The sequence below is a fragment of the Podarcis liolepis genome (genome assembly GCF_965112155.1).
Source record: "Podarcis liolepis genome assembly, chromosome: 5".
Taxonomy (NCBI): domain Eukaryota; kingdom Metazoa; phylum Chordata; class Lepidosauria; order Squamata; family Lacertidae; genus Podarcis; species Podarcis liolepis.
Window position 1 is genome coordinate 83,635,902 of NC_139556.1, and position 24,018 is coordinate 83,659,919.

General features: G+C 39.6%; 2 protein-coding genes and 1 long non-coding RNA gene across 14 annotated transcripts in view; 2 read left to right on the plus strand and 1 right to left on the minus strand.

Moving 5' to 3' along the window:
* The window catches only part of SMC4 (structural maintenance of chromosomes 4), a 40,308-nt gene extending 34,679 nt beyond the window's left edge, over nucleotides 1-5,629 (plus strand). For all 3 annotated transcript variants that reach the window (XM_083503841.1, XM_083503840.1, XM_083503842.1), the window contains exons 21-24: nucleotides 483-665; nucleotides 1,828-2,060; nucleotides 2,484-2,667; nucleotides 5,170-5,629. In XM_083503841.1, coding sequence (XP_083359967.1) covers nucleotides 483-665; nucleotides 1,828-2,060; nucleotides 2,484-2,667; nucleotides 5,170-5,346 — 777 coding nt within the window. In that variant the 3' untranslated portion in view covers nucleotides 5,347-5,629. The remainder of the gene's footprint in view (nucleotides 1-482; nucleotides 666-1,827; nucleotides 2,061-2,483; nucleotides 2,668-5,169) is intronic.
* A 1,396-nt stretch (nucleotides 5,630-7,025) lies between these two features.
* On the minus strand, nucleotides 7,026-21,055 carry TRIM59 (tripartite motif containing 59). Of its 10 annotated transcripts, none has more exons than XM_083504451.1 (5): nucleotides 18,361-18,545; nucleotides 18,023-18,180; nucleotides 15,857-15,930; nucleotides 11,722-11,894; nucleotides 7,026-10,622 (listed from the first exon to the last, which is right to left on the minus strand). In XM_083504451.1, the coding sequence occupies exon 5, from the start codon at nucleotides 10,617-10,619 to the stop codon at nucleotides 9,396-9,398; it is 1,224 nt and encodes a 407-aa protein (XP_083360577.1). In that variant the 5' UTR covers nucleotides 10,620-10,622; nucleotides 11,722-11,894; nucleotides 15,857-15,930; nucleotides 18,023-18,180; nucleotides 18,361-18,545; the 3' UTR covers nucleotides 7,026-9,395. The 10 variants fall into 10 exon arrangements, with proteins under 10 accessions (XP_083360577.1, XP_083360578.1, XP_083360584.1 ...); XM_083504452.1 differs by lacking the exon at nucleotides 11,722-11,894 and adding an exon at nucleotides 13,419-13,857; XM_083504458.1 differs by lacking the exons at nucleotides 11,722-11,894; nucleotides 18,023-18,180 and adding an exon at nucleotides 13,341-14,145 and having other exon boundaries at nucleotides 18,361-18,592.
* Nucleotides 18,813-23,484, plus strand: LOC310707465. Its single transcript, XR_014526472.1, has 2 exons — nucleotides 18,813-18,943; nucleotides 21,733-23,484. It is a non-coding gene; the product is annotated as an uncharacterized lncRNA (long non-coding RNA).
* The last annotated feature ends 534 nt before the right edge of the window (nucleotides 23,485-24,018 follow it).

Genomic DNA, 24,018 nt, shown 5'->3' on the forward strand with positions numbered 1-24,018 from the left:
TCTTTATTATCTAGAGCCACTTTGCTGTCCACAAAGCCTGGCTTACTTTTTTAAAGAAACAATTTAATTTCTGCAGTGTCCTGTAAAATAGGGAGCACATGCCTTGCATTGCTACAATGTCTGTTTGATATAGTTAAAACTCCATACTATCCAAGATTTTTTGTCTTGTTTTCTGGCTTGAAATGGATCATTATTCTTATTTGGATCACACTCAAATAGTGCCTAAATCAAGTTTGTTAAATCATAAAGTTGTTTAGTTATTTCTTACCAATAGGCTGCTTTTTCATCAGAAGACCTTTAAAGTGACTACATATATAAATCTTAAAATATCAAATAAAAATGCACAATTTCTAGATGAGTGTGTGACTAAGAATGCAAACTTGTTCTATTAACATACAGTTAAGGTACAAGAAAGTTCCTTAAAGTGTAGCTGTAGAAATGTGAATATGACTTGTTCATTAATTACTTAAAATGTATTTTAGATATCAAAAATATCACTGCATTCTCTGGAAGATGAACAAGTAGAAGAACTTGCAGTGCTCAGCCAGGAAGAACTTGAGGCTATAAGAAACCCGGATATTGTAACCAATCAGATAGCTCTTTTAGAAGCACAATGTAATGAAATGAAACCAAACTTGGGTGCCATTGCTGAATATAACAAAAAGGTAAACATACTGTTTTAAAACCAGTATCTTGAATTTGTACAAGCAATTACAGATCTGTGGCAAGACTGTTACCTGAAATGCTTGTTCGACTAGTATTTCTTGTTTGTCATTGAGAGAACCTCTCCTTATAAAGAGCTAAGTAGCATTACTTCCTAAAGAAATTATAGATTCCTTACAAGTGCTCACTTAAGCTTGCATGCTTTAGGAGGAAGAGGTTGGATAAATCCCATACCAGAAATATTTCCAAAGGAAATTGTGGGCTTGTTATGTGAATGCTTGCCTACAATTTCCAAGAGAGTGCATTGTGTTTGGTAAGCAGGACCTGTGTGTATAGCCCAGGCATAGGCAAACTCGGCCCTCCAGGTGTTTTTTTTTTTGGCCTACAACTCCCATGATTCCTAGCTAACAGGACCAGTGGTCAGGGATGATGGGAATTGTAGTCCCAAAACATCTGGAGGGCTGAGTTTGCCTATGCCTGGTATAGCCCAACTTCTAGATACCTTCTCAGAAAGTCTTCTTTCGCACTTTTTGTATGGAGCGTTAATTGATGGAAGGGGAATGCTAGGACAACCTGCTTATGTCCTTCCTTTGCACAGGTGCCAAACATAAAAGTCAGTTACTTCATAATCAATGTTCAAAATTCCCATTGTTCTAGACACATTTGTGACAGGGAATTTCATTAGCATGAGCAGTGTCTGAGTTCGGGGTGCAGTACTGCGCCTGAGATTTCAGATTAAAACTGCAGAGTGGAAGGAAAGGAGGACTTGTTCTGCCTCCCCACTTCCAGCTACAATCTGAAGACTGGACCCTCTGAAGAGACCCTGTTAAGAATATTAGGGGGTGGGGTGGGGTGGGCTAAAGAAGGACTAGACCATGTGAAAAATGAACTTAATATTTTAACCTCAGTTCATTTTCAGCTTTGTATTCTTGTTCTTAAAAAAGTGAGCCTAGACCTTTCGTTATTGCACCTTATGTTTAAGGTGTCATTTAGCTCCTAGCTTTCATATCTCAGTTTCTAACACTGTTCACAATGGCAACAGAAACTTAGAATTTCTTTTGTATATTAAAATTCTGGATAAATAGATTTTTGCACTTAAATCTATCTGATCCTTAACAGAAACACTTAGGAGTCATATCGAATATGCACATTTTCAATTTTTAGGAGGAACTCTACTTGAAACGTGTGGCAGAGTTGGATGAAATAACCAATATGAGAGACAAATTTAGGGAAGCTGAAGAAGATCTTAGAAAACAAAGGCTTCATGAATTTATGGCAGGATTTAATGTAATAACAAATAAACTAAAGGAAAACTACCAAATGCTTACATTGGGAGGAGATGCTGAACTGGAGCTTGTAGATAGTCTGGATCCTTTCTCTGAAGGAATCATGTTCAGGTAGGTATTTTCTGTAAATATCTTGAAGGTATTTTGATGGTCCTTTTACCACCTATATGTGGTATATTTATGCTCATTAAATGTTGACTGCAGAATTAACCAAGCTTGGCTGAATCACATGCAATGCTAAATTATAGTTTAGTAGCATTAGAAGGATTGTAGCCCCCTCCACTGGTCTACATAGTTGTTAAGATTGTGAGCTAAGACAAAATTCACTAAACTTGTTTTTTGTATATAAAGCAGCCATCAGATCCTAATTCGAAATACTTAAGTGGCATAATAGTGCTCTACCAAACAGCACTGTTGTAAAATTACTGAGATAATGTATATAGCATATACTTCTAACCTGCTTAGCACTGCTTAAAAGCTTGGTTGTGGAGATTGTAAATTGTAAGCTCATAAATATATTCCTCTTTCTTTCAGTGTTCGTCCACCAAAGAAAAGCTGGAAGAAGATTTTCAACTTGTCAGGTGGCGAGAAGACACTTAGCTCGCTGGCTTTGGTGTTTGCTTTACATCATTACAAACCAACTCCTCTTTACTTCATGGATGAAATTGATGCAGCCCTTGATTTTAAAAATGTATCCATCGTAGCATTTTACATATACGTAAGTAGTACAGAAGCCAATATCCAAGTTTTACATTTTTAGTAGTATCAAATTAATGCTAGTTTTGTGTAAAATAATTAGAAAAGGTCTTGGGTATGTCTGCTTCTGGGGCATGTCAATGAAGAGCAGTGTTTCTCTGACTGAAGTGAAGTTACCCAAAAGGAAAGGGTTAAGTCCCAGTACGGATAACAAAAATAAGGAAAATGTCATTAAGTCTTTGAAATTTACATCTTAGTTGCTTGGAGCCTTCCCCAGTTTGCGCTTGCCTTGACTCCAGGACAGCTTTTTTCACAAGCTCTTTGCTTCAGTGTTTGACAATACTTGCATGTTACTCTTTGGCTGCCTCTCTCTAAAGAATTCACTTCCTCAGCTTTCTGCATTCCAGAAAAAAAATCTTCAGCCTCTTCCTTTCTCTATGGCACCACATTGAAAAGACAGCATCTTAGGGTGATCAAATAAGCGAACCTAAAGAAGATTGCTGTGGAGCCTAAACCTAGGACTCTCCAATTCCTCCTATCAGTCATTTAATGCAACTGTTGTCTGCTGCCATTTTCAATCCTCCACACAGCAACAACGCAGATTGCAATCAAAACTTGACTATTCAATCACTATAAAGAGAACCACACATGGCAAATCTTTTGTCCCCTCTACTCATCCCAGGTCAGAGATTCAACAGCGGCCCTACTCAAAAAGTCTGACTCCGTAACTTATCAGACCAACAACACATTAGATGAATCAGATCTCTGGAACCACTCTGTCTGCTGTCAGTAGCCTCAACACAGGCTCCAAACTCTAGGTCATTTATCCATAATTCTGCTTCTGAATTTTAATGCCATCAGTTCTTTGACAACCTAGAAAAACAGGAAGGAGAATATTCTGGCAGCATCACTGAAGAGCAGTCAATCACTTGACATGTTCATAGAATTGTAGAGTTATAAGGGACTCTGAGACTCATCTAGTCCAACCCTCTGCAATGCAGGAATATGCAACTGTCCCATATAGGGATTGAAGCTGCTACCTTGGTGTTATCAGCACTATGCTCTAACCAGCTGGGTTATCCTTTAATCATCATAGTGATTCTTTTGTAGCTTTACTCTCAAAAACTATTTCTTGCTACCCATGAATCAGTTCAGCTGATTCTCCAGGGCAACAAAGAAAGCCACTTTATAATGAGTCATAGCATTGGTTCATCTTGCCCAGTATCATCTACCCTGACAGGCAGTGGCTTTCCAGGGTTTCAGATAGGAGTCTCTTCTAGTCTTACCTGGAGATGCCTGAGACCTCCATACAAACCAGATGTTCTACCTCTGAGCTAGGGCTCTTTCCCCAACCTGTATTTCCAGAATCCAGGTCAGCTCCTAAAGAGGTTTCCTTCCCATCCCAACAGAAAAGGCAGAATTGATTACACGCATCAGAATAAGAAATCTTCACAGTTAGCACAAAGGGTTTACATATTCCCCTCTTGACCAGTGGAGGATCTCAAAGACCTAGTGGTAGACGTCCCAGTAGAAACCTTCCTTTCTGGTACAGTTCAGTCTAAAGATCATGCCTCCCTAAAGAGAACCCAATGAGAAAAAGGAGGTTCTTTCATTAATAAAGTCTCAAAGCTTCTGTCCTCAACCTTAGGACCCTGCTTCCACTTTCTTTCCTTCCTGTGTCTAGAGGATTTACTTTTTAACAAAGACCGAGATGACATAACGCATCATAGAATATTGTCCAGACTTTCTAAAGCTTCTGTCTTTATTCCTGATGCCAATCCTCAAAATTGCTGCTGAACCCAACGAATCTTGGCTAGGGCACTGCTCTCTAGGAATTTGACAAGCTGATAGTCATCTCAAACAATGGAAGAGATTCAGGCAGGTAGCTGTGTTGGTCTGCAGCAGAAGATATATATATATATATATATTTTAAAAATATTGTCCAGTAGCACCTTAGAGACCAACTAAGTTTGTTCTCGGTATGAGCTTTCATGTGCATGCACACTTCTTCAGATACACTGAAACAGAAGTCAGCAGACCTTTATCTATAGTGAGAGGGTGGGGAGGGGTATTACTCAGAAGGGTGGTGGGAATGGGTGATTGGCTGATAGGTGTGGTAAACCTGTTGACGACTGTTAACGACTGCAGTTGGTCTTTGAGATCTTGTATAGAATGTCCTAGGAGATTGAAGTGTTCTCCTACTGGACATAAATCTGACATCAGGAATCACAAGACAGAGAAACCAGTAGGAGAACACTTCAATCTCCCTCAGCCAATAAAGTGAGATGAGCACCGCAACCCCAGAGTCGGTCATGACTGGACTTAATGGTCATGGGTCCCTTTACCTAAGGTGCTACTGGATAATTTTTAAATTTTTAAAATATATTTCTAATGGAAGAAATTGTACTAATCTTGGTGGTTGTTAATTACCTATCACTACTGCTTGAAAAAAACTGGGAAACTATTGTGGTTTTTTTGCCAGGCTCATTACAAATCCTAATTGAAAATATGTTTCAATTTCTAGGAACAAACAAAAAATGCACAATTCATCATCATCTCTCTGAGAAACAACATGTTTGAAATTGCGGATAGACTAATTGGGATTTACAAGACTTACAATACCACAAAAAGTGTTGCAACAAATCCCAAAGTGATTGCATTGAAGGGACTTGCTGAACTTGGTTCTGTAGGGTGCTCCTGAATACAGAAGTGACTTCTATTTAACCAGTAGACTTTTCTAATGAACATTTCCTAATACACATTTTCCCCCAGTTTGTGTTTTTAAATGCGTTAGCAACTTTTTCAAAGCTACTAGCATTTTGAAAGAAAGAAAAGGAAGTTCTAAACTGCAACTAGATGTACATTGCTCTGTGGTGCTTAGCAATCACCATGCCATGCCAGTACACTTTATTTTTGAGGTAAAGCCTATAATTGTTTTTAAAGCATTTAATGTTTTTATTTGTTAAAATAAAATCATAAATTGACTGAGGTGTGATTTCCTTGTATTCCTACATATATACCAACTTCTAAAGAAAACTGAAATGTGTGGAAACTATAGGTTCATATTACATATACAGTTGCAGAAGCCCTCACCTCCTTACCATTGTAAGGTCGCCATGTTGCAAAGTTGCTTGTATTCTCCAGCGTTTCTTGTGCTGCGGCAGTCTGCTTCTGGAGAATTGCTGGCCTTGGTTTTTAGGAGGGCTTCCAGCAACACTGTAGGTGTATTTCTCAAATGAAAGTTAAAATGCCGTTTAAATTTTACTTCAGCTTATTTCTCTCATGGGACAGAGGCAACATTTCAAGCCTCATTTTTGTTGTAAGACAGAAAGAGCATCCCTGAGGATGGCCTCTTTCTCCTGGTATACCTTCCTGCACTTAGCTTCCTCATCTAACACAGATTGGAAAAAGAGCTTCTGCCAAAGCAAAATAAATGTGTAGCCCTTTTGCACTACCCAAACCATTTGCTCCTGGAGCAACTGAAGGTTTGTCTTGGTACAGAGGCTACATCTGAAACATGAAAATGAGATTTCTAATTTCTTGTTTGTTTTTAATAAAAATGTTAACTGAAGGTATGCAAGCACAGTTCAAAATTCTTGGTCCTCCGCTATAACCATGCTGGTCAGTGAGCAGGCCGGAAACAAAGACTTTTGCTAATGACACCCTGAAGGTCCACAAGATGTATTTACTTGCAGGCTTCAATCTCAATGAGAATCCATTGTTGAAGTGCTAGAGGATATCTTAACACCACCACCCTTTCCCTCTGGTTGGGAATGGGATGAACTCCACAGGTCCCATAAAAAGATATTTTGTTCTTCCCTGGTCTTGTGCAGTATGGGCGAGGCTCAAGAAAGCAGACGTGATTCTCTTGAAAGAAGGCAGATGCAGCAAACAACATGTAGTGCAAGACTCTAGCTAGGTGGTGCAGTTCTCCTGGTTGACACTGAATAGTTGACAACCTTCCACCTCCTGGGAGATGTATTAATTACATTTAAGTTTCTGCTGAATGTATTTTTTTCTTTTGACCTAGATGACTAGATACCTTAAAAGATCTGAGGTACAGGCCCATATGGCACAATTAAGTGCTACTGATTTCAATGAGATTTATTCCCAAAGTAACCAATATATGTCCAGTGGCAAGAACATTTATAGATTCCTACTTGTTCATTTTACTCTAAGTATACTCTTTGCAACCCAATGATATGATCATTGGTCTATGGGAACCTGAAATTTACAGGCCTCTCTGTCTCCCAAGTGGAATGTTTCCTGACTACATTATATGTGCACAACTGATTTTGAAAAGACTGAATCCTCCTTTCTGGAAAATTTAATCCTTAACACCCCCCCCAATAATGTGAATGGTACACAAGGGCAGCAAAGTTACGTTGTTCAAGTTTTATTTAAAATACCTTCAGAAGTAGGTTTGTGATAGAGATGACAATTGTCAGCAAAAGCTGTTCGCTGTAATGAAGATTAAGATATTAGTACATGGAAAAATACAAATTCTGCAATCCGAAAAACTGGAAAAATAACTTCAATACATTTTCTTTCTTTTTTTTACATTTTAAAAGCATGAAGCTGAATACGTAATAAAAAGCCCCACAATTCTTAGGAAATAAATTACAGGTGCAAGTTACATAAGGCTGTGGTGGGTGAACAACCAAAATATAAATCCCATAGGGACTGCTCCACTAGGCAAGATATCAGTGTGTAGCTGCCCACCATCCAAGTCCTAAACATGGTAAGTGGTAAGATTGGCAAATGATGTACTAAACTACTAAGTAGTTTATTTTTCAGTTCCCATCTGGCTCTTGTGATGTGGTCCAAAGGAAAGTAGAGCAATACATTTGACACCAACGTGGATGCAGGAGTTGCCAGAAAGAGACGTACAAGGCGCCACCTTCTCCCACAGATACCGTATTGGCCTGAATAGAAGCTGCACCCAAATATAAGCTGCACCTTTAAAATTCAAGGTGGGGGGGGAGAGACAATACCTGAATATAATTCTATCATAAAAGCCAGCATTGTAAGGTTGTGAATTTAAGCCACACTTTAACTTTTCATGGTTGAAATTTGGGGGGAAAGTGAGGCTTATATTCAGGCCAATACAGTATTCTGCAAGGCAGGGGTTTAGTAGTTTTCCTTCTCCCAGGTGGGCTGCCTTCCCAGGTTGAGGAGCCACATTTGCCCCTCAATTCTCCCTCTACAGCAACATGCAAAAACCCTTCTTGACCGTTGGACCCACTATTGGTCTCATCCGCTCAATCCACTGCAGGCTGTCTTTGCATGCAGGGATAGTGCAGATAGTGCCCGTGAGTGGGCAAACTACCCCAGGAGCATGACGTCCCCCACCAGAAGTACTACCCCTTGCCTAACACCCCATAGATATGGAATAGCTTATTACCAAATGCAGCAGTGCCTATTTAAACATACAATCCACATCTAGGTCTGTGCTGAAAATTTCAGATGATCAGTGCAGGACACACATATTCACCGGAACAGTGATGCACTCGTCCAAAGGAACATTCATTTCCTGTAACTTACACATTTAGAGTGACATGACATCTTGGAACTTAGATAGGGCTGTCGCCTGTAGGGGTTATGTCTACTCTTGAATCTCTCCAGGAGGCACTTCTAAGGTATTTATAAGAAAAATATTCCAGCGCCCTTCTTAGAACTGACTCAAGTTCAAACCTCTGTTGAGCCATAAAGGTAGAAATCCTGTGAGATTTCTAATAGATCCTTACCCCACTCTGAAGTAAGCTTCATAAAAAGTAAGAGACCTATTTCTGAGTAGAAGTATTATGAATTGTGGTGTATTATGAGATAAGCAACGTAGTCTGTTGAAAAGTGTAAGTAAACATTTCCAATTTGATAAAACGTGTAATTCATTTATACAAAAATATACAGTGAACATACAGAAACATTGAATCCACCAAGTCTTATGCCAGCAGAAAAACTAGTTTCAATTACAGCATACTATTGCCTTCTGCGTATATCCCTAACATAATCACCAAACTACATATACATGTACAGTTCTTGTTTGTAGGGTTTTGTGATTTCCTACAACAGCTGTAAAGCAAACACCTTCTTATGTTCCCAGACATGCTGTTTTGTCACTTTGGGAATTACTGGCAGTTATTTTTCATACTAGTTAACGATTAACTTTGTTTTCTGGAAAAAATGCATTTTGAAATCTTTGGTACTTAAAACATTAAACACTGATGGGGCAACTAAGAAAATTAGTGGAAGGTTATAGGGTACTTAAGATTAATGTGTCACTAAAATACTATGACATTCATTCCACTCTCTTTGCACTAAATAATACTTTGGAAATAGCGTTTATAAAATATGTAAAAGTGTAAGTAAAGACAAACAAGGATTGAAGGTCACAAAGATGTGATAGCAGAGGATGCTAATTCAAGGGAAAGTCTGCTATAGCTCCCAAACTGCCTTTACAGGACCGTTTAATCTTTACTTCTTTTTTAACACTTTATTTACACTTTAATCTTTACTTATATCAGTTTGTGAACATATTCTGAGACCAGAAATTCCCATGTATTGGTTTCATTTTAATAAAATTTCCATCCCCTTACTATAAATTGTTGCTGGTAAATCGGCCAATAGGCTCAATCATCTGATCTTAATGGCTACCATTCTAAGTTTAACAACAGGCTATAAGAATCTGTTTTTAAAAATTAAAATAATCCATGAGGTCCTTAATATAGCACAGGTTGCTACTTGAAATATTCACATGGAACTAGGGAATATTCTGTATAGGCATTCAAGTAGAAAATTAGAGGTATACCACAGGGTTCCCACCACCATCTGAAACCTCTTACTAAAATCTTGATAGAATGTTTCCAAGGACTCCATAACAAAGGGAAATGTTCCTTCCTTTACAAATGGAAAGGGATGTTGGCTAAAGATAATAGTAGCCACAACTAAGAAAGTGAGTATAACTGCCAGATGCTTTAAGGACCTGAAGAATTCTTTACGTGGTTTCTTCTCCTTTTCACAGCCATGGCTACATATTTTTTCTTTTGAAATTAGCTTTATTTTGGGAATGACAATCTTGTTGACCTGACTAATTTCACTTTTGGACCACACATCTTTCAGCACCTGCCCTATTCGCGGGTAGATTTCTACAGGCTTTATATTTGGTAACGGCTTTTCCTTCAAAGCTTTAACACGCTGGCGAATATCATCAACCTTCTCCAGAAATAAGAGGGGAGATTCCTCCTCCTGAATGGCTGTATTCAGTGACATCAATTCAAGTTGTTCTTCCCGTATGCCTTTCATATTTTCAATTAGAGGTTCATATTCTGTCTCAATTTGCATGTTCACTTCTTCCAAAGCTGCAAGCAAAGCTTGTTTTTTATGATCAAGTAAATCACTGAGTCTCTTGAAATATTGCAACACAGTTTTTTTATCCTCCTGGACAATGCTCTCACATTGAGCTTTATGTTCTTCCAGGTTTTCAATAAGTAAACACACTTCACTCCAGTGTTTATCTGTCAGCTGTTCAAGGAGTTTGCCAGGAGTTTCCTTTTCTTTCATGTAGGCACTTTGAAGGTCGTCTATGGGATGGCCATGGTGTTTTCCTATTGTAAGACAATGGCCACATACTAGTTTTTTGTCTTGAAGACAGTAAACATTTAGAGGTTGTCTATAATGTTCACTACACGTAGCGACATCTGGATGGTCCTCTTGCTGATACTTTTCAATTATAGCCTTTAATACAAAGTTGACAGGCAAAGATTCTGTGCCCGTCGGTGGAATTTCAACAATGCTTCTACAGTTGGGACACTTCAGTGGAAGTCTTAAGGGTCTCCATATGGAAAAGTTGCCTGATAACTGAAGAACACTTTCCAAACAGTTTCTACAAAAAGTATGTGAACATGGCAGTACACGAGGGTCATCAAATATACTGTAGCAAATGGAACAAGTTAGTTCCTCTTCAAAATGATGCATTTCCTAAAAATAAAGAGGGAAACGTTTTTAAAGTTATATATATATGTAAAGTCTAATAGAATCAAGTCATTCTAAGTTGGTTTAATTAAGCTATAGTATTTATTGCATGTTTTTCAACATAGTTTAAGAAATTAATATAGAAATTGTTTTTTCTTTTTTAAAAAATGTGGAATGGGCCAAAAACTAATCAGTTATATATTACGGATTCCCACTTACTCTATAAAATGATATGTTGCCAAGCTATAACTAGCACAACCCTCTAATGAAGCAAGAAAGGGGTTTCTGTCAAACCATCATACATGGACCATATGATCAGAGAAATCAATGCTGCTTATGACTTATAAAGTATATATCTAAATTATGCCACCACTCGTTTAGTCATCTTAGTCATGTTCAACTCTCCGTGACCCCATGAGCCAGAGCGTGCCTTGGAAACTCACTTTCTTCTCAGAGCTTCTCCTTATTTATGCTCATTGAGTTTTGTTGGCAAAATACTGGAGTGGTTTGCCAGTTCCTTCTCCAATCACCACTCATACATACAGTTTATATGGGGCTAATGTCATAGGTTTTCTATATATTTTTTATTCAAGTACATTTCTGTTCTTAAATAAAAGTATACATTAGCTATGCAAAAAGACACTTAGAAAACATTTCCTCTTAAGCAATGGATGTATTATCACAGGTAAACTAAGGAGTGTATTGAGGTTCATTTATGTCATCAGCAACATTAAGCCATAAATGCACTTGTTCATTGCAGGACTTTTCTTGTCAGACCAGGGCTGCCTACTCATGTTCAAATCCCTACTCAGCCATGAAGCTGAGTGGGTGGCCTTGTGCTGGTCACCAATTCTCAGCCTAACCTACCTAGCTCAATTATAAGGATAAAATGAAGATGATATGCTGTATGTCCAACTAAACTGATTAGAAGGGACGGATAATAAAAAGGTGATAAGCTGCAAGCTTTAAAGGAAACAACATGTTTTAAATAACTTTCCTACACATGATCTGTATTAAAACTGAAGACGTAGGTCACCCAGACCGAAATAAGGCTTCCTTTTAGAGAATGTTAGGATAAAGATTGCTCACTCTTAGAGGAGCCCACCTCTTGTATCTCTGCAGGAGCTACTGACCAGTATATGCCACCAATTTGGAAGGAGGCAAACCTAGAGCAGTGACTCAAGAGATGCAACAGCACCCTCCTTCAAGTGCAAGTAGTTCTGCTGTCTTTCTGAAACAAGAGTGATGGACTGGTCCAAGTGTACTCAGTGCAGCAGACTGAATAATAGGAAACAAAACAGTAAATCATTCAGAGTCAAGGGAGGTATCTATTCCTTGTAGCATACCAGCCGGGACACACTTTGGAGATGACTTCTTCAAAAAGCTATATAGAACTTTTTTAGGAAGGAGTGCTTAAAGAAAAAAAATAAAACAAATGTCATAAGGTAGCCAAATGTTTCTTTTCCACTCAGAGAATTTATGTGAAACTTAAATAGGATTGTGTCTCCTTCAATGGGCAAAGGGAGAGGAAGTGGGACCGGCAAGACAAAGCAGACAACATTTGCCACAGCTCACCCATCCAGTCAGTCAGCCAGTGTTGTGTAGTGGTTAGAGCAGGGGTGCACAAACTCTGGCCCGCCAAATGTTTCTGGACTACAACTCCCATCAGCCCCAGCCAGCATAGTCAGTGATGAGGGATGATGGGAGGTGTAGTCCAACATTCATCTAGAGGGGCTGCAGGTTGTGCCCCCCCCCCGGGGTAGTGTTGGACTAGGGCCTAGGAGACCAGGGCTCAAATCCTCGCTTGGCCATGAAGCTCACTGAGTGATCTTGGGCCAGTTGCTGCCTCTCAGCTTGACCTACCTCGCAGGGTGGCTGTGGGGATTCAAAGAGGAAGTGGAGAACCATGTACACCACCTTGAGCTCCTTTGAGAAAAAGGTAGGATACAAAAGCAATAGTAATAACAAGCGGGCCACTGACACTGATGACAAGGCCCTCGAGGCACTGCCAGTCTAAAGGTGCTGCAAAGGTCTTTGGGATGAGAGGCTGGAGCTGCACAAATGGCAGGAATCTATTCTGTCATGAAGTAAGTCATGATTGCACAACACTTCAGCTTCAACCATGATTAACTATGTTTTAGCTTTTTCTATTTTACCTGTAAACTGCCTTCAGTCCCACTCTGGGGGAAAGGCAGTACAGTGGTACCTCGCAAGACGAATGCCTCACAAGACAAAAAACGCGCAAGACGAAAGAGTTTTCCGTTTTTTGAGTCGTTCCGCAAGACGAATTTCCCTATGGGCTTGCTTCGCAAGATGAAACGTCTTGCGAGTTCTTGCGAGCTTGTTTCCTTTTTCTTAAAGCCGCTAAGCTGTTAATAGCCGCTAAGCCGTTAATAGCCGCTAAGCCGCTAATAGCCGTCCTGCGCAAGACGAAGAGACTCGCGGAACGGATTAATTTTGTCTTGCGAGGCACCACTGTATAAATGTAAGAACAACAACTATGGTTACCACCAAACATCGCTTAGTGCTAAATGTTGGCAAAGCCTTTGAAATGTACCTTGCCAGGAAAAATCAGTATTGAAAATGACATGTTCATTGTCATTGATTGTTTAGAAAGGGGGAATCCTTCAAAGGCAGTGCCATGTTAAGTGTCAGCTTCAGCATCCTGCAAGCTTGAAGTTTGTTTTTTATCACAAGGTTTAAAAAAAAATAGAGCAAGATCACCTATTTTTGGTCAGTCGTGATTTGTGAACATTCCTTTGACCTCTGCTCCATCCAGAGAACAGCAGGTTGATAAATTACCTTCTCTTAACTGTGTTTCCTTCAGGCAAGGAACGGAGCTCCAGAGTTAAGCAGCCATTCTCTTTTCCATGGCCACACCCCTTCTCCAAAGAGTCTTTTGGTCTTGCAAACAGTCTAGTTGTCCTGTGATTGAAGTCTGGAACTTACTTAATCCACAAAGCATTGAGTCTGTCTTCTTTCCTGGTGTTCCAGAGGAAATGCTTAATCCTCACTGCTGAGAAACTCCATAGCACATTTACCATTGTCATCTGAGCGGTGATCAAGAATCTTGGCAATGAGATAATTTGCTGCAATGTTGTCTCCAGCTTGCTCTCTGAAAGCTTGTGCAGGAATGTAAACACAGTTTTGTGACTGCAGAATTCTTGCCTCTTGCACAAGATAGAAAGCTCAGCCTTCATCCCACAGTAATGGTCCAGGCTTCAATAGCTTCATTAAGTGCCTGTTGCAGGAAACTCAAGTTACGTACTAGAAACAACACCCTTGTACAGGTGTTGCACCAAATGATCAGTAAATACAGATATTATTTTGCTTGTGCAATGATGTCCAAGGTGTCTTGATCCAGATTCTCCTTTGTTTAGCTTCTGGGAAGCTGTGATTTCCAGAATTAACTCAGAGAACAAGCTTTTAATGGAATCTTTTGACTTGACATGATGATGCTCATAAAATCTGACAAAGTCAAGCTGTTCTCTGGAGTTAACTGAAGTGGATATCCACATGAGTCATCATTCTGAAAAAAACAGGTACAAAAGGTACAGGAACTTGCACCTATCTGATTGTGCTGTTATCAAAATGTTTCTTCCAAAAATATTAAATTAGTGTCAGTCTCTTCCCAAATACTACATTCATTGTTAAGAAGTTAAAGTTCCAGCATGTCCAATATAATCTGGGGATTCTTCTTCTTGCAACACCCTCCAAAACTGCATTCCTTTTTGTGCTGCTGGCAAAGGATGCCAGGAAACCAAAAAAAGGTCTGAAAATCATTTATTTGTTTGTAAAGCTGTTGGTTTTATCACCAAGTTCACCTGAAGGGTACAGCTATGAACATACTGGGCAGTAAGATATAAGTCCTGGATCCTCTTCTGCATTCCTATGTGCTCCCCACAAATTCTGATTGCCCCATTGTAGCTCTGAACAAAGAGTTGCTGCTTGTTACGTCTCCTCCTAGTACATCTCTTTCAACTGCTAACGCACAACTATAACAATAGTATTCCTTCAGTGTGAATCCACTGAACCATTCCACTGGTGAGCAGTCACCATATGGGTGAACACATTGGTCGCGTCCTCAGTTTCAATAGTCAGAAAATGACTTTAAACAGTCACAAAAAGCTTTTTGACTTCTGTTTAATATGATGCTTCACCGGCATCTATATGCAGTCAAGCATATTGTTTCTTTCACAGACCTTAGAACACTCTGGAACTATGTACGTGAAGTTCCATGGATGAGTCAACAGACTTCAAAAGAGTAAACATTAGTTGAATACAACCATGGATTTTCTGAATCCGGCAGGCAGAATTCAACACTGCACTCTTCCAATTGTTCCATATGCACAAACACCCCACTTCCACCTGAGCACTGTTCTGAAGGTTCTCCCAAACCTTCTCCTGGAGGCAAATTTCAGGGGACATGAAGTGGGGGAAGAGAGCTGGGTAGAGCTCCATGGTACAAGTGGAAGTCCTTGCACAGGACTTCCACCAGTGGGGCTGGTTAGGTAAGTTCTGCCCATTTTCCCACATGTCATGACCACTAAGCATCAGTTATAAAGCACCCCAGAAAGGCTATTTCTGTTGTTCTTTTCATGATTGCGCTCTCTTACACACAGTTGCCTTTGTCCACCAAAGAACATAAGAAGTGTCACACTGTAGTCTTTGGCCATCTGTCATGGGTGCTTTAGTTGAGATTCCTGCATCGCAGGGGGTTGGACTAGATGACCCTCTATGTCTCTTCCAACTCTACAGTTCTATGATTTACATCTCCCCAATAATTTGGCTTAAGGTTTGTTTGTTGCTGGCTTGCAAATGATGGCTTGTTAGGGAGCCACAAAATAGAGTCCCTGCATTGCATATCCCACATATGCAAGGGGAAGAGCAAAACAGGAGTAATCAGGCAGAGCGTACCAACATGCTGCTCATTCACAATAAGCCACGGGTCATAAAGTTTGGTTTGTCATTCATGTGAACACAGCTATTGTTTAGGAAATATATGATGTAGGATCGGCGGGACACATCGGCTTTAACTTTGCATTTTTTTCTGATTTAAGTAATTGACTTGATATGACTCAATTTTAATCAATCTACACTGGCTGCATGGCTAAGGAAACAGTAGTAATGTACCTTAAAAATGTAAACAAAACCCAGAGTATTTGGAGAAAATTCCATTAGATACTACAGAAAAATATAATAAATAAAACAAACACCAAAGTACAATTTTCAATACTGACCAATAAGATATAGTGAAGTCGTATTTGTCAGCCCTGGGATTGGTATATTCTAGAAATAACAGTTCTCTATTTATCTGGAATAAAAAGTGAAGAATTTGGCGATTATGTTTTCCAAGCTGGACATTCAGGGGTGATAACAAGCAGTAAGGCATATTTTCTGAGCTGAAGTAGTGATGCAGAAATCCTATAATTATAATTTATTCACAATGGGCTGAACCTGTCTAAGAATAAGGCAAAAAAGTTTGTTCTCAGCAGGGAAACCTTTACCTCCATTCCTTAGTTCTCTACCACTCTGATGACTAGTAATTATATGAAAGGAAAAATGCACTCCTGCTTACAAAATTTTATTGCCTCATCACTGATGTTTCTCAGCAAATAAAACAAAGAACTTCTTTCACAATGACCTATAACTCCAGCATCAGTGAAACTTGTTTTAAAAAGAAAATGCTATGTACTGCATGGATATTTTGTTGCACATCACACAAAATAATGACTATAGTACAATGACTATGGTACAATTTCTTCATAAATTAGGAAAGAGGCGTGGTTCAGTGGTGAAGCACATTTATTCCAAGCAAAAGGTCCCAGGTTTATACAGCAAAAGCCTCGTTTGAAATCCTGACAAGGTACTGCCAGTCAGTGTAGACAATACTAAACCACTTAGCCTCTTGGGCTTTCCGATCACAGTTTGAACGCGTGTGATGGGGTGAACTCCCGTTGCTTTGTCCCAGCTCCTGCCAAACTAGCAGTTCAAAAGCATATTTGAAGTAGATAAATAGGTACTGCTGCTGCAGGAAGGTAAATGGTGTTTCTGTGCGTTTTGGTACTCGTCATGGTGTCCCATTGCGCCAGAAGAGGTTTAGTCATGCCGACCACATGACCCAGAAAGCTGCGGACAAATGCCAGCTCTCTCGACCTGAAAGCGCAGATGAGCACCGCACCCCTTAGTCAAATTCGACTGGTTGTCCAGGGGTCCTTTACCAGTGGACTAATGCTCTAGCATGGTATAAGGTAGTTTCCAATGTTCTTATTATACCGACACTGAGATTGGAGCCAATCTTTTTTCCAGCAGATTTTTCTTTGTCCTGTTTTATGTTTCTAAACCCGGAAGTGTCTGCGGACAGCGCTGGCTCCCGGCCTCTAGAGTGAGATGAGCGCACAACCCTAGAGTCTGTCAAGACTGGCCCGTGCGGGCAGGGGTACCTTTACCTTTACCTATGTTTCTAAAAATCTAATATTGTGCCTATATTTCACAGAAGGCCCTTCCTATGTTTCTGAGAATTCTCCTGTGAAACCCACCTGGAAACACACAGGAATTGCCACAGAGGTGTAAAAAAATACCTAGTTAATTGTTACTATGGTCATTTGAATTTAAAAGTATAAAAATTATAGTTCCCTTAGCAGATACCCATCTAGGAAATGATGCCAGTTTACCAAGAAATGTGACTATAAACCAAACACAATATAGCTGGAAAGTTCAGCTGGTTGCATGGGGCTGACAGTGCCAAGGTTGCAGGTTTAATGCCTGTAAGGGACAGCTGGATATTCTTGAATTGCAGGGGAATGGAATCCTCAGGGTCCTTTCCAACTCTTATGATTCTAGAAAATAACTACCAAACTTTTAGAAGACATCTGAAGGCAGCCCTGTTTAGGGAAGCTTTTAATGTTTAATAGGTTATTGTATATTAGTGTTTTATTGGAAGCCACAAGTTCAAAGGTAGGAAAGTATGTAGGCGAACAGAAGTGAAATACTTTATGGAAGAAATACAAAATCGAATCTGAACTGAGCTTAAGATGGAAACGAAAGATCAGTTCCCTGATACTTGTTTCTTTTTAAACGCAAGTTTGCAAACAAAACCTGAGAGTTTCTCAATATTTATTAATGCAAGTCACTGTGAAACACTAACGTTTTATACTGTATTCTTAAGCACAAATTAATATAAAGGGATTTAAATTTAAGGAAGTTTAAATAAGGGCAAGCTGTATATGCTTTAGATCTGGACCCCTCCAGTCATTTATTTGCCAAGTAGCCCCACTCTTGAGTAATGGTATTGTTTAGATACAAATAGCTGGAGGATCGTGACCCAAGAACAGTCACCAGAAGAGGCATTTAGAACTTAAGGGATAAATTAGTATAGCAAGAAGTTGACTACAAACGATACTTGCCTTTGAGTTTTCTGGGTCTTAGGGCAGCTGTATTGTTCCGATATGCATCCAAATGCCAGAGTAGAGTGGTACTAACGAAAATGCCACGAAGTTCTTGGTGGTCACACTGTTTCCCCCCTCCCAAAAGGAGTTACCTTTACTGTTGCTCTTCTTTCTACCTACAGAAACAGGAGCACTTTTCAAGGCTCTCTCCGCCACTCCCTTAATTTCTCCCCAAACACTTCGGGGACGGGGCAGTCACGATGGCAACGACCTAGTACGCCCATAAAAGCCTACCTCCCCCCCTCCATTTTTATTCTTCCTCAAAATAATACACGTATCCAGCATTACATGCTCACCTCCACCTGCGGCAGCAGATCCCTCGCTCCCCGCAAATTCCTCTCAGCTTCCCCTGAATGGATCCCAGCCGGGGGCTGCTAAACCCTTCTTCCCCTCCTCCTCCAATCAGAATCGCCGGAAAGGAGGAAAGGGAAGCAGCCGCGGCAGCTCGCTGCTGCGCACGCGCCTGGGCAAGCCGGTCGTCTCGAGCCAATCAACCGCTTCGGAAGGATCAGTTCAAAAGTAAACGGCCGGACGAGGGAGGAGAATTTTATGAACGCGGTACAACAGTTCCCTCAGGTCAGCCGTTAACGGCTGCTGGAGCGGGCTGCGCCTTAGAACATATTCTGTGTATTTTTGCCCCTTTCTGTTTCTTTCTTATCCCCACCCCCGCTAAGAAACTTTGGATTTCTCTTCCATAAACGGTGGATTTTTTTTTTTAAAGAGAGAAATTAAAAGTTAAAACCTTACCAGTCAGGCATACTTTTCAAAATGATGTGATTTTAAGAGGGGGGAAAGTCAACAGAATATCGGCAACCTAAGCATGCAGGCTCAAGCCACCCCAAAGTAAACTGGGCTAGGCCCCATTGATTCCAGTAGTAGGTATGTGCTAATAACTGTATGAATTATTGCACTGAGATTTTAAAATAGCTAACTTTGTCTGGGTTGTGCCTAAAAGCAAAAGCTCCTGATTAGGGGAAAAGAAGCACTTGTGCCATCTATCTAAAAATACAGGAATTCACATATGCAACCAGTTGTCTGTAGAATCTCAGTCTTCCAGAATTGTCTGACATAACCAAAAAATGAGCCCTATGCTTTTATAGACTTAGCTCACTAATTCACAACTAATTCATTAGCAAGTTCACAGGCTCTGTGTTCGCTCATAATGCTAAGTCAGACTAAGTAAGACCAAACTTACTTGGTCTCAAAGGTGCTACTGGAAGGAATTTTTTTATTTTGTTTTGACTACGGCAGACCAACACGGCTACCTACTTTTAAGCTTACCTGTGGGTTACCAAAGCATAGATTTCAGCCACTGTTCCCACACTACCAGATGCTAAGCCATGGATTGGTTTACCACTACACCTGGACCCAGGCTTGTGGTTTATCTCCCCTAGATAAGTGACGTAGGAAAGTAAGGACAAACTCTTAAGCAAGTGAGCACTCTTCAACATTTGCACTAAAACTGTGCTCACTAACAGTTTCTCGCCATCCTGGAAGAAAGTGACAAGTGGGGTGCTGTAGGGTTCTGTCCTGGATCCACTGCTGTTCAATGTCTTATAAACAATTTGGATGACGGAATTAAGGAAATGCTCATCCAGTCTGCAGATGACACCAAAACTAGGAGGGATAGCTAATGCCGCAGAAGACAGAATCGGGATTCAGGATTACCTTAACAGATTGGAGAACTAGGCCCAAACTAACAAAATGAATTTCATTACGGAGAAATGTAAGGTTCAGCACTTAGGAAGAACCAGTTGCACAACCATAAGATGGGGAACACCTGGATCACCAGTACTACATGTGAAAAGGATCTAGAGGTCTAAGCAGACCACAACTTTAACATGAGTTGACAGTCAAAATAAAAAAATTCCTTCCAGTAGCACCTTAAAGACCAACTAAGTTAGTTCTTGGTATGAGCTTTCGTGTGCATGCACACTTCTTCAGATACACATTCGCATGCACACGAAAGCTCATACCAAGAACTAACTTAGTTGGTCTTTAAGGTGCTACTGGAAGGAATTTTTTTATTTTGACTATGGCAGACCAACACGGCTATCTATCTGTAACATGAGTCGACAGTGTGATGCAGCAGCAAAAAAAGCTAATGCTATTCTAGACTGCATCAACAGAAGTTTAGTGTCCAGATCAAGGGAAGTCAAAGCACCTCTCTATTCTACCTTGGCCAGATCACGCCTGGAGTACTGTGTCCAGTTCTGGTTGCCACAATTTAAGAAGGATATTGACAAGCAGGAACATGTGCAGATGAGGGCAACCAAGATGATGGTCTGGAAACCAAGCCTTATGAGGAATGGTTGAGGAAGCTGGGTTTGTTTAGCCTGGGAATGATGAGACTGAGAGGAGGTATGATAGATATCTTCAAATATCTGAAAGGCTGTCATGCTGAGGATGGAGCATGCTTATTTCCTCCTGCTCTGGAGGGTGGGGCATGAACCAATGGATTCAAGTTACAAGAAAAGAGATTCCAACTGAACATCAGAAAGAACTTTCTGACAGTAAGAGCTGTTTGACAGTGGAACAGACTTCCACAAGAAGTTGTGGACTCTCCTTCCTTGGAGGTTTTTAAGCAGAGGCTGGAAAGCCATCAGTCATGAATTATCTAGTTGAGATTCCTGCATTGCAGGAGGTTGGACTAAATGACCCTTGGGGTCCTTTCCAACTAAAATTCTATGATTTATGATTCTAAGTTTCCAAGCACCTTGTTAAAGATATGTTAACTGAGCATTAACAGCATACTGATGTCATATGCTCCCAAAGATACATATGACTTTTGTTATCTTCAAATAGATATTAGACAGCATCAGTAACACAATCTCTGATTATGGCTTATCAAAGTCAAACCCTGACCTGGGCTAATCTAATATAGGTATTGGACTGGCTGGTTTATAATCCAATCTCATACATTTTCAAAATGTACATTTGTCAATAGAAAATGCTTACCTACTTCTCCAACACAAAGTGTCAGAAGTCATACTTTGGCCACTGTTAAGAGAGGACAATCCTGCAGCCAAACTGTGTCAGGGACGAATGCCTGCAAGGAAAGTGCATCAAATGACCACTGGCAGATAGTGATATCATTACACGTAAAACAAAGAAATATTATGTCATATGGGCTATATAACATGATTTGGTCTTACTATTTTAAAGCTAACTAGTTCAATTTCCCATTAGTTTTTACTGAGAATGATTCACACAACCTTTCTAGAGGTATGGAGGTAGCATAGTGTTGGTTTCAAAAGTGGCATTTTTCTCAGACAGTACTGAATTAAATCCCGAATCCTGTGGCTGTGGCTGTGTTGTTTAGACCAAACACCCTTACAAGATAAGTAACTGTGTGAGACTATAGTTTAATAGAATCACAGTTAGTTGTTCTGCCCCCCAAAAGGGAATTGTGGTTTAATTTCAGTTTACTAACCAGGACCTTACTTTAAGGTCCTGGTTAGTAAACTGACATTAAAACACAGCTCCCCATTTTGGATGTAATGGGTAACTGTGGTTTAATTAAACCACGAGTTAAGTCCCGAGAAAGAAAAGGAGGGGGAGCATGTGGTCGTCTTGCTTGTCCTGTCTGCTAAATTAGCAAGTCTGGAAAGGAATGCCTGAACCAGGTCAGTACCATACTCTCACCACTTTTTCACTCTTTTCTTCAGGTGGTAGTGGAGATTCTCTGATTTCTAAACAAGCAACCCTGTTCAACATCTGCACTAGACTGTCCTGGATAGAAAACCAAAGAAAAGAATGCAAAGCACTCCCTCTTTTGGACACTAGAAAAAATTGATCTCAACAATGAAGTGGATATGTTATATAGCACTGAGTGATTGACATTGCGATCTACCATCTGTTCCACAGATAATCCTCAAGACTTCATAAGTGAAAGAGCTCATGTATATTTTCTCTATGAACTAGAGTATTTATAATTTATTGAGTCATGCTGAAGTAAAAATGCAAACATACTGAGATATGTCTGGTAAAGTAAGCTTGAAAAAGCAAATAATGATATACCGTAAATTTGCCACTGTGTCATAAATAATGTTATGCTTATCTTTCCAGAAGAAGTAAACACCTGTCTATCCTGATAAAATTAAATTTATATTTTACAGCCTCTCATGTAAACATCTGGGAAATGTCTGGAATTGTGTCTGGAAAGATAAAATCCCATTCCCTGCCTCCCTAAATCAAATAGACAAGCTTTGACAATACAAGCCTTCCCTCCCTCTAATCAGTGTTGCTTCCAACAGTTTTTTTTCCCTTAGGTGACTTTATATGAAACCAAATGCATTAAATTTGTTTTCTGTGAGCAGACTCATCATCACCATAGTTCCACTTAAGCCAAGCAGAATGAAACAGTGAATGTATTTCACAGAAAATCAGGAATAGAGCCATTCTTATTAATTTTTAGACATGTATGTACACCCACGTTACATAAATTCCTTAAATGAATAATCTAGTCACAGGTGCCAAGTTTCCATTATCATGGTGGCATTTTTTAAAGCCACTGCAATCATTGGAATCAGTAGTTTCACGTTTTGTTATCCATATGAATCATGGATAATCCAGGGGCAGATAGCTTGTGTGCAGAAAACATGTGTAACCCTTGCTTTTTGTTTTGTTTAAATACTTTAGATCATGGTATGAGGGTCTTTATTGTGCTGCAATCCAAACTGGCATTTGTAAAAAGGTGCCAACCTGGATCCCAGCGATACTGGTGAAAATAATACCAGAGATTTAAGCACACTTCTTTGAAAGTAAGTAACAGTTTGAGTGCAAAGGTCTGGAGCAGATTTTTGCCTTGCAGGGAAATAGACCAGACCAAAATGCAATGGCACAAGTTACTGCTTGTAGCATTAGCCACTTGGCCTGTCAACAGTATCGAAGAATGTTACATTAACTGCTCCCTCAACATTTTGTAATAAACCTTAACAAGAGAGAACACAGTAGATTAAACTTTTTATTACTGTTTTCCACATTCCATTTTATGTCATACTAAATATGGTAGTCATGTGCTGTTATATTTTTCCATATATACACTTTTAATGTGTAAAGTATTCAATATCAGGCTCACCTTGGAGCAGTATGATAGCAATGCTACCAATAAAAACAAAAGTAAAACCATGTCATGGCTGGAAGTATATTATCATTTTATAGCTCAGCAAATATAGAATTAGCCTTGTATTGGCTATTATCATTTGCTGTGGACTAGTTACTGCACAGCATAGTTATCAAACTGAGCTGCTTGCAAAGTTCAGGCCAGCTAAAAGTGCACTGCTTGTATTATTTTTATTAATTAAATGTCTATAGCACCCTTCATCTGAGTAACACAGGGTGATTTACAACATGCAATGTCTCTAGTTACAACAGAACTACTGTGCGATCTTTAATAAAGCCTTACCTTGTATAGTTCAGTGTCTGCTGAAGAATGATCACAAGTTTGAATCTCTTTCTGCTGAAGGGGTGTGGGTTTAAATGATTTTAAACAAAGTACATTTGAGACTGCCAAGAACCAGCTAAGACAAACAGACACAGAAAACATAGTGTGATGTAAGCTGAGAATCAAAAACTTGAATGATACATTGTCAGTGAAAGAAAGCATTTTATTTAATCCATTTTTTGGGGGGGGGAGTGTTAAGATAGTCTTGAATAAGCACCATTGTCCACATTGCACAGGGCTCCCAATACTGTTAGAGTGCACTTACTAATGCGTGACAAAATCTGTAACTTAATACATCTGCTTTTGTAAATTTACCATAGGACACTACACTACTCATTTTCTGAGTGTTTGACACTGGTGTCCTTAATGGAATTTAAGGAGTTTCCCCTTCTAATTAACTCCGGTAGTTGTCAGTACATTGCCTCATCTTTAATAGAGGCTCTCATGGTTTATTGTTTTTAAAACTGTAACTTGCATAAAGGAATAAAAAATTCTAAAATGTATTTAA

Bases quoted from the DNA above. Each gene is read 5' to 3' on its own strand.
- TRIM59 (XM_083504457.1), bottom strand. From the start codon at position 10,619: ATGCATCATTTTGAAGAGGAACTAACTTGTTCCATTTGCTACAGTATA.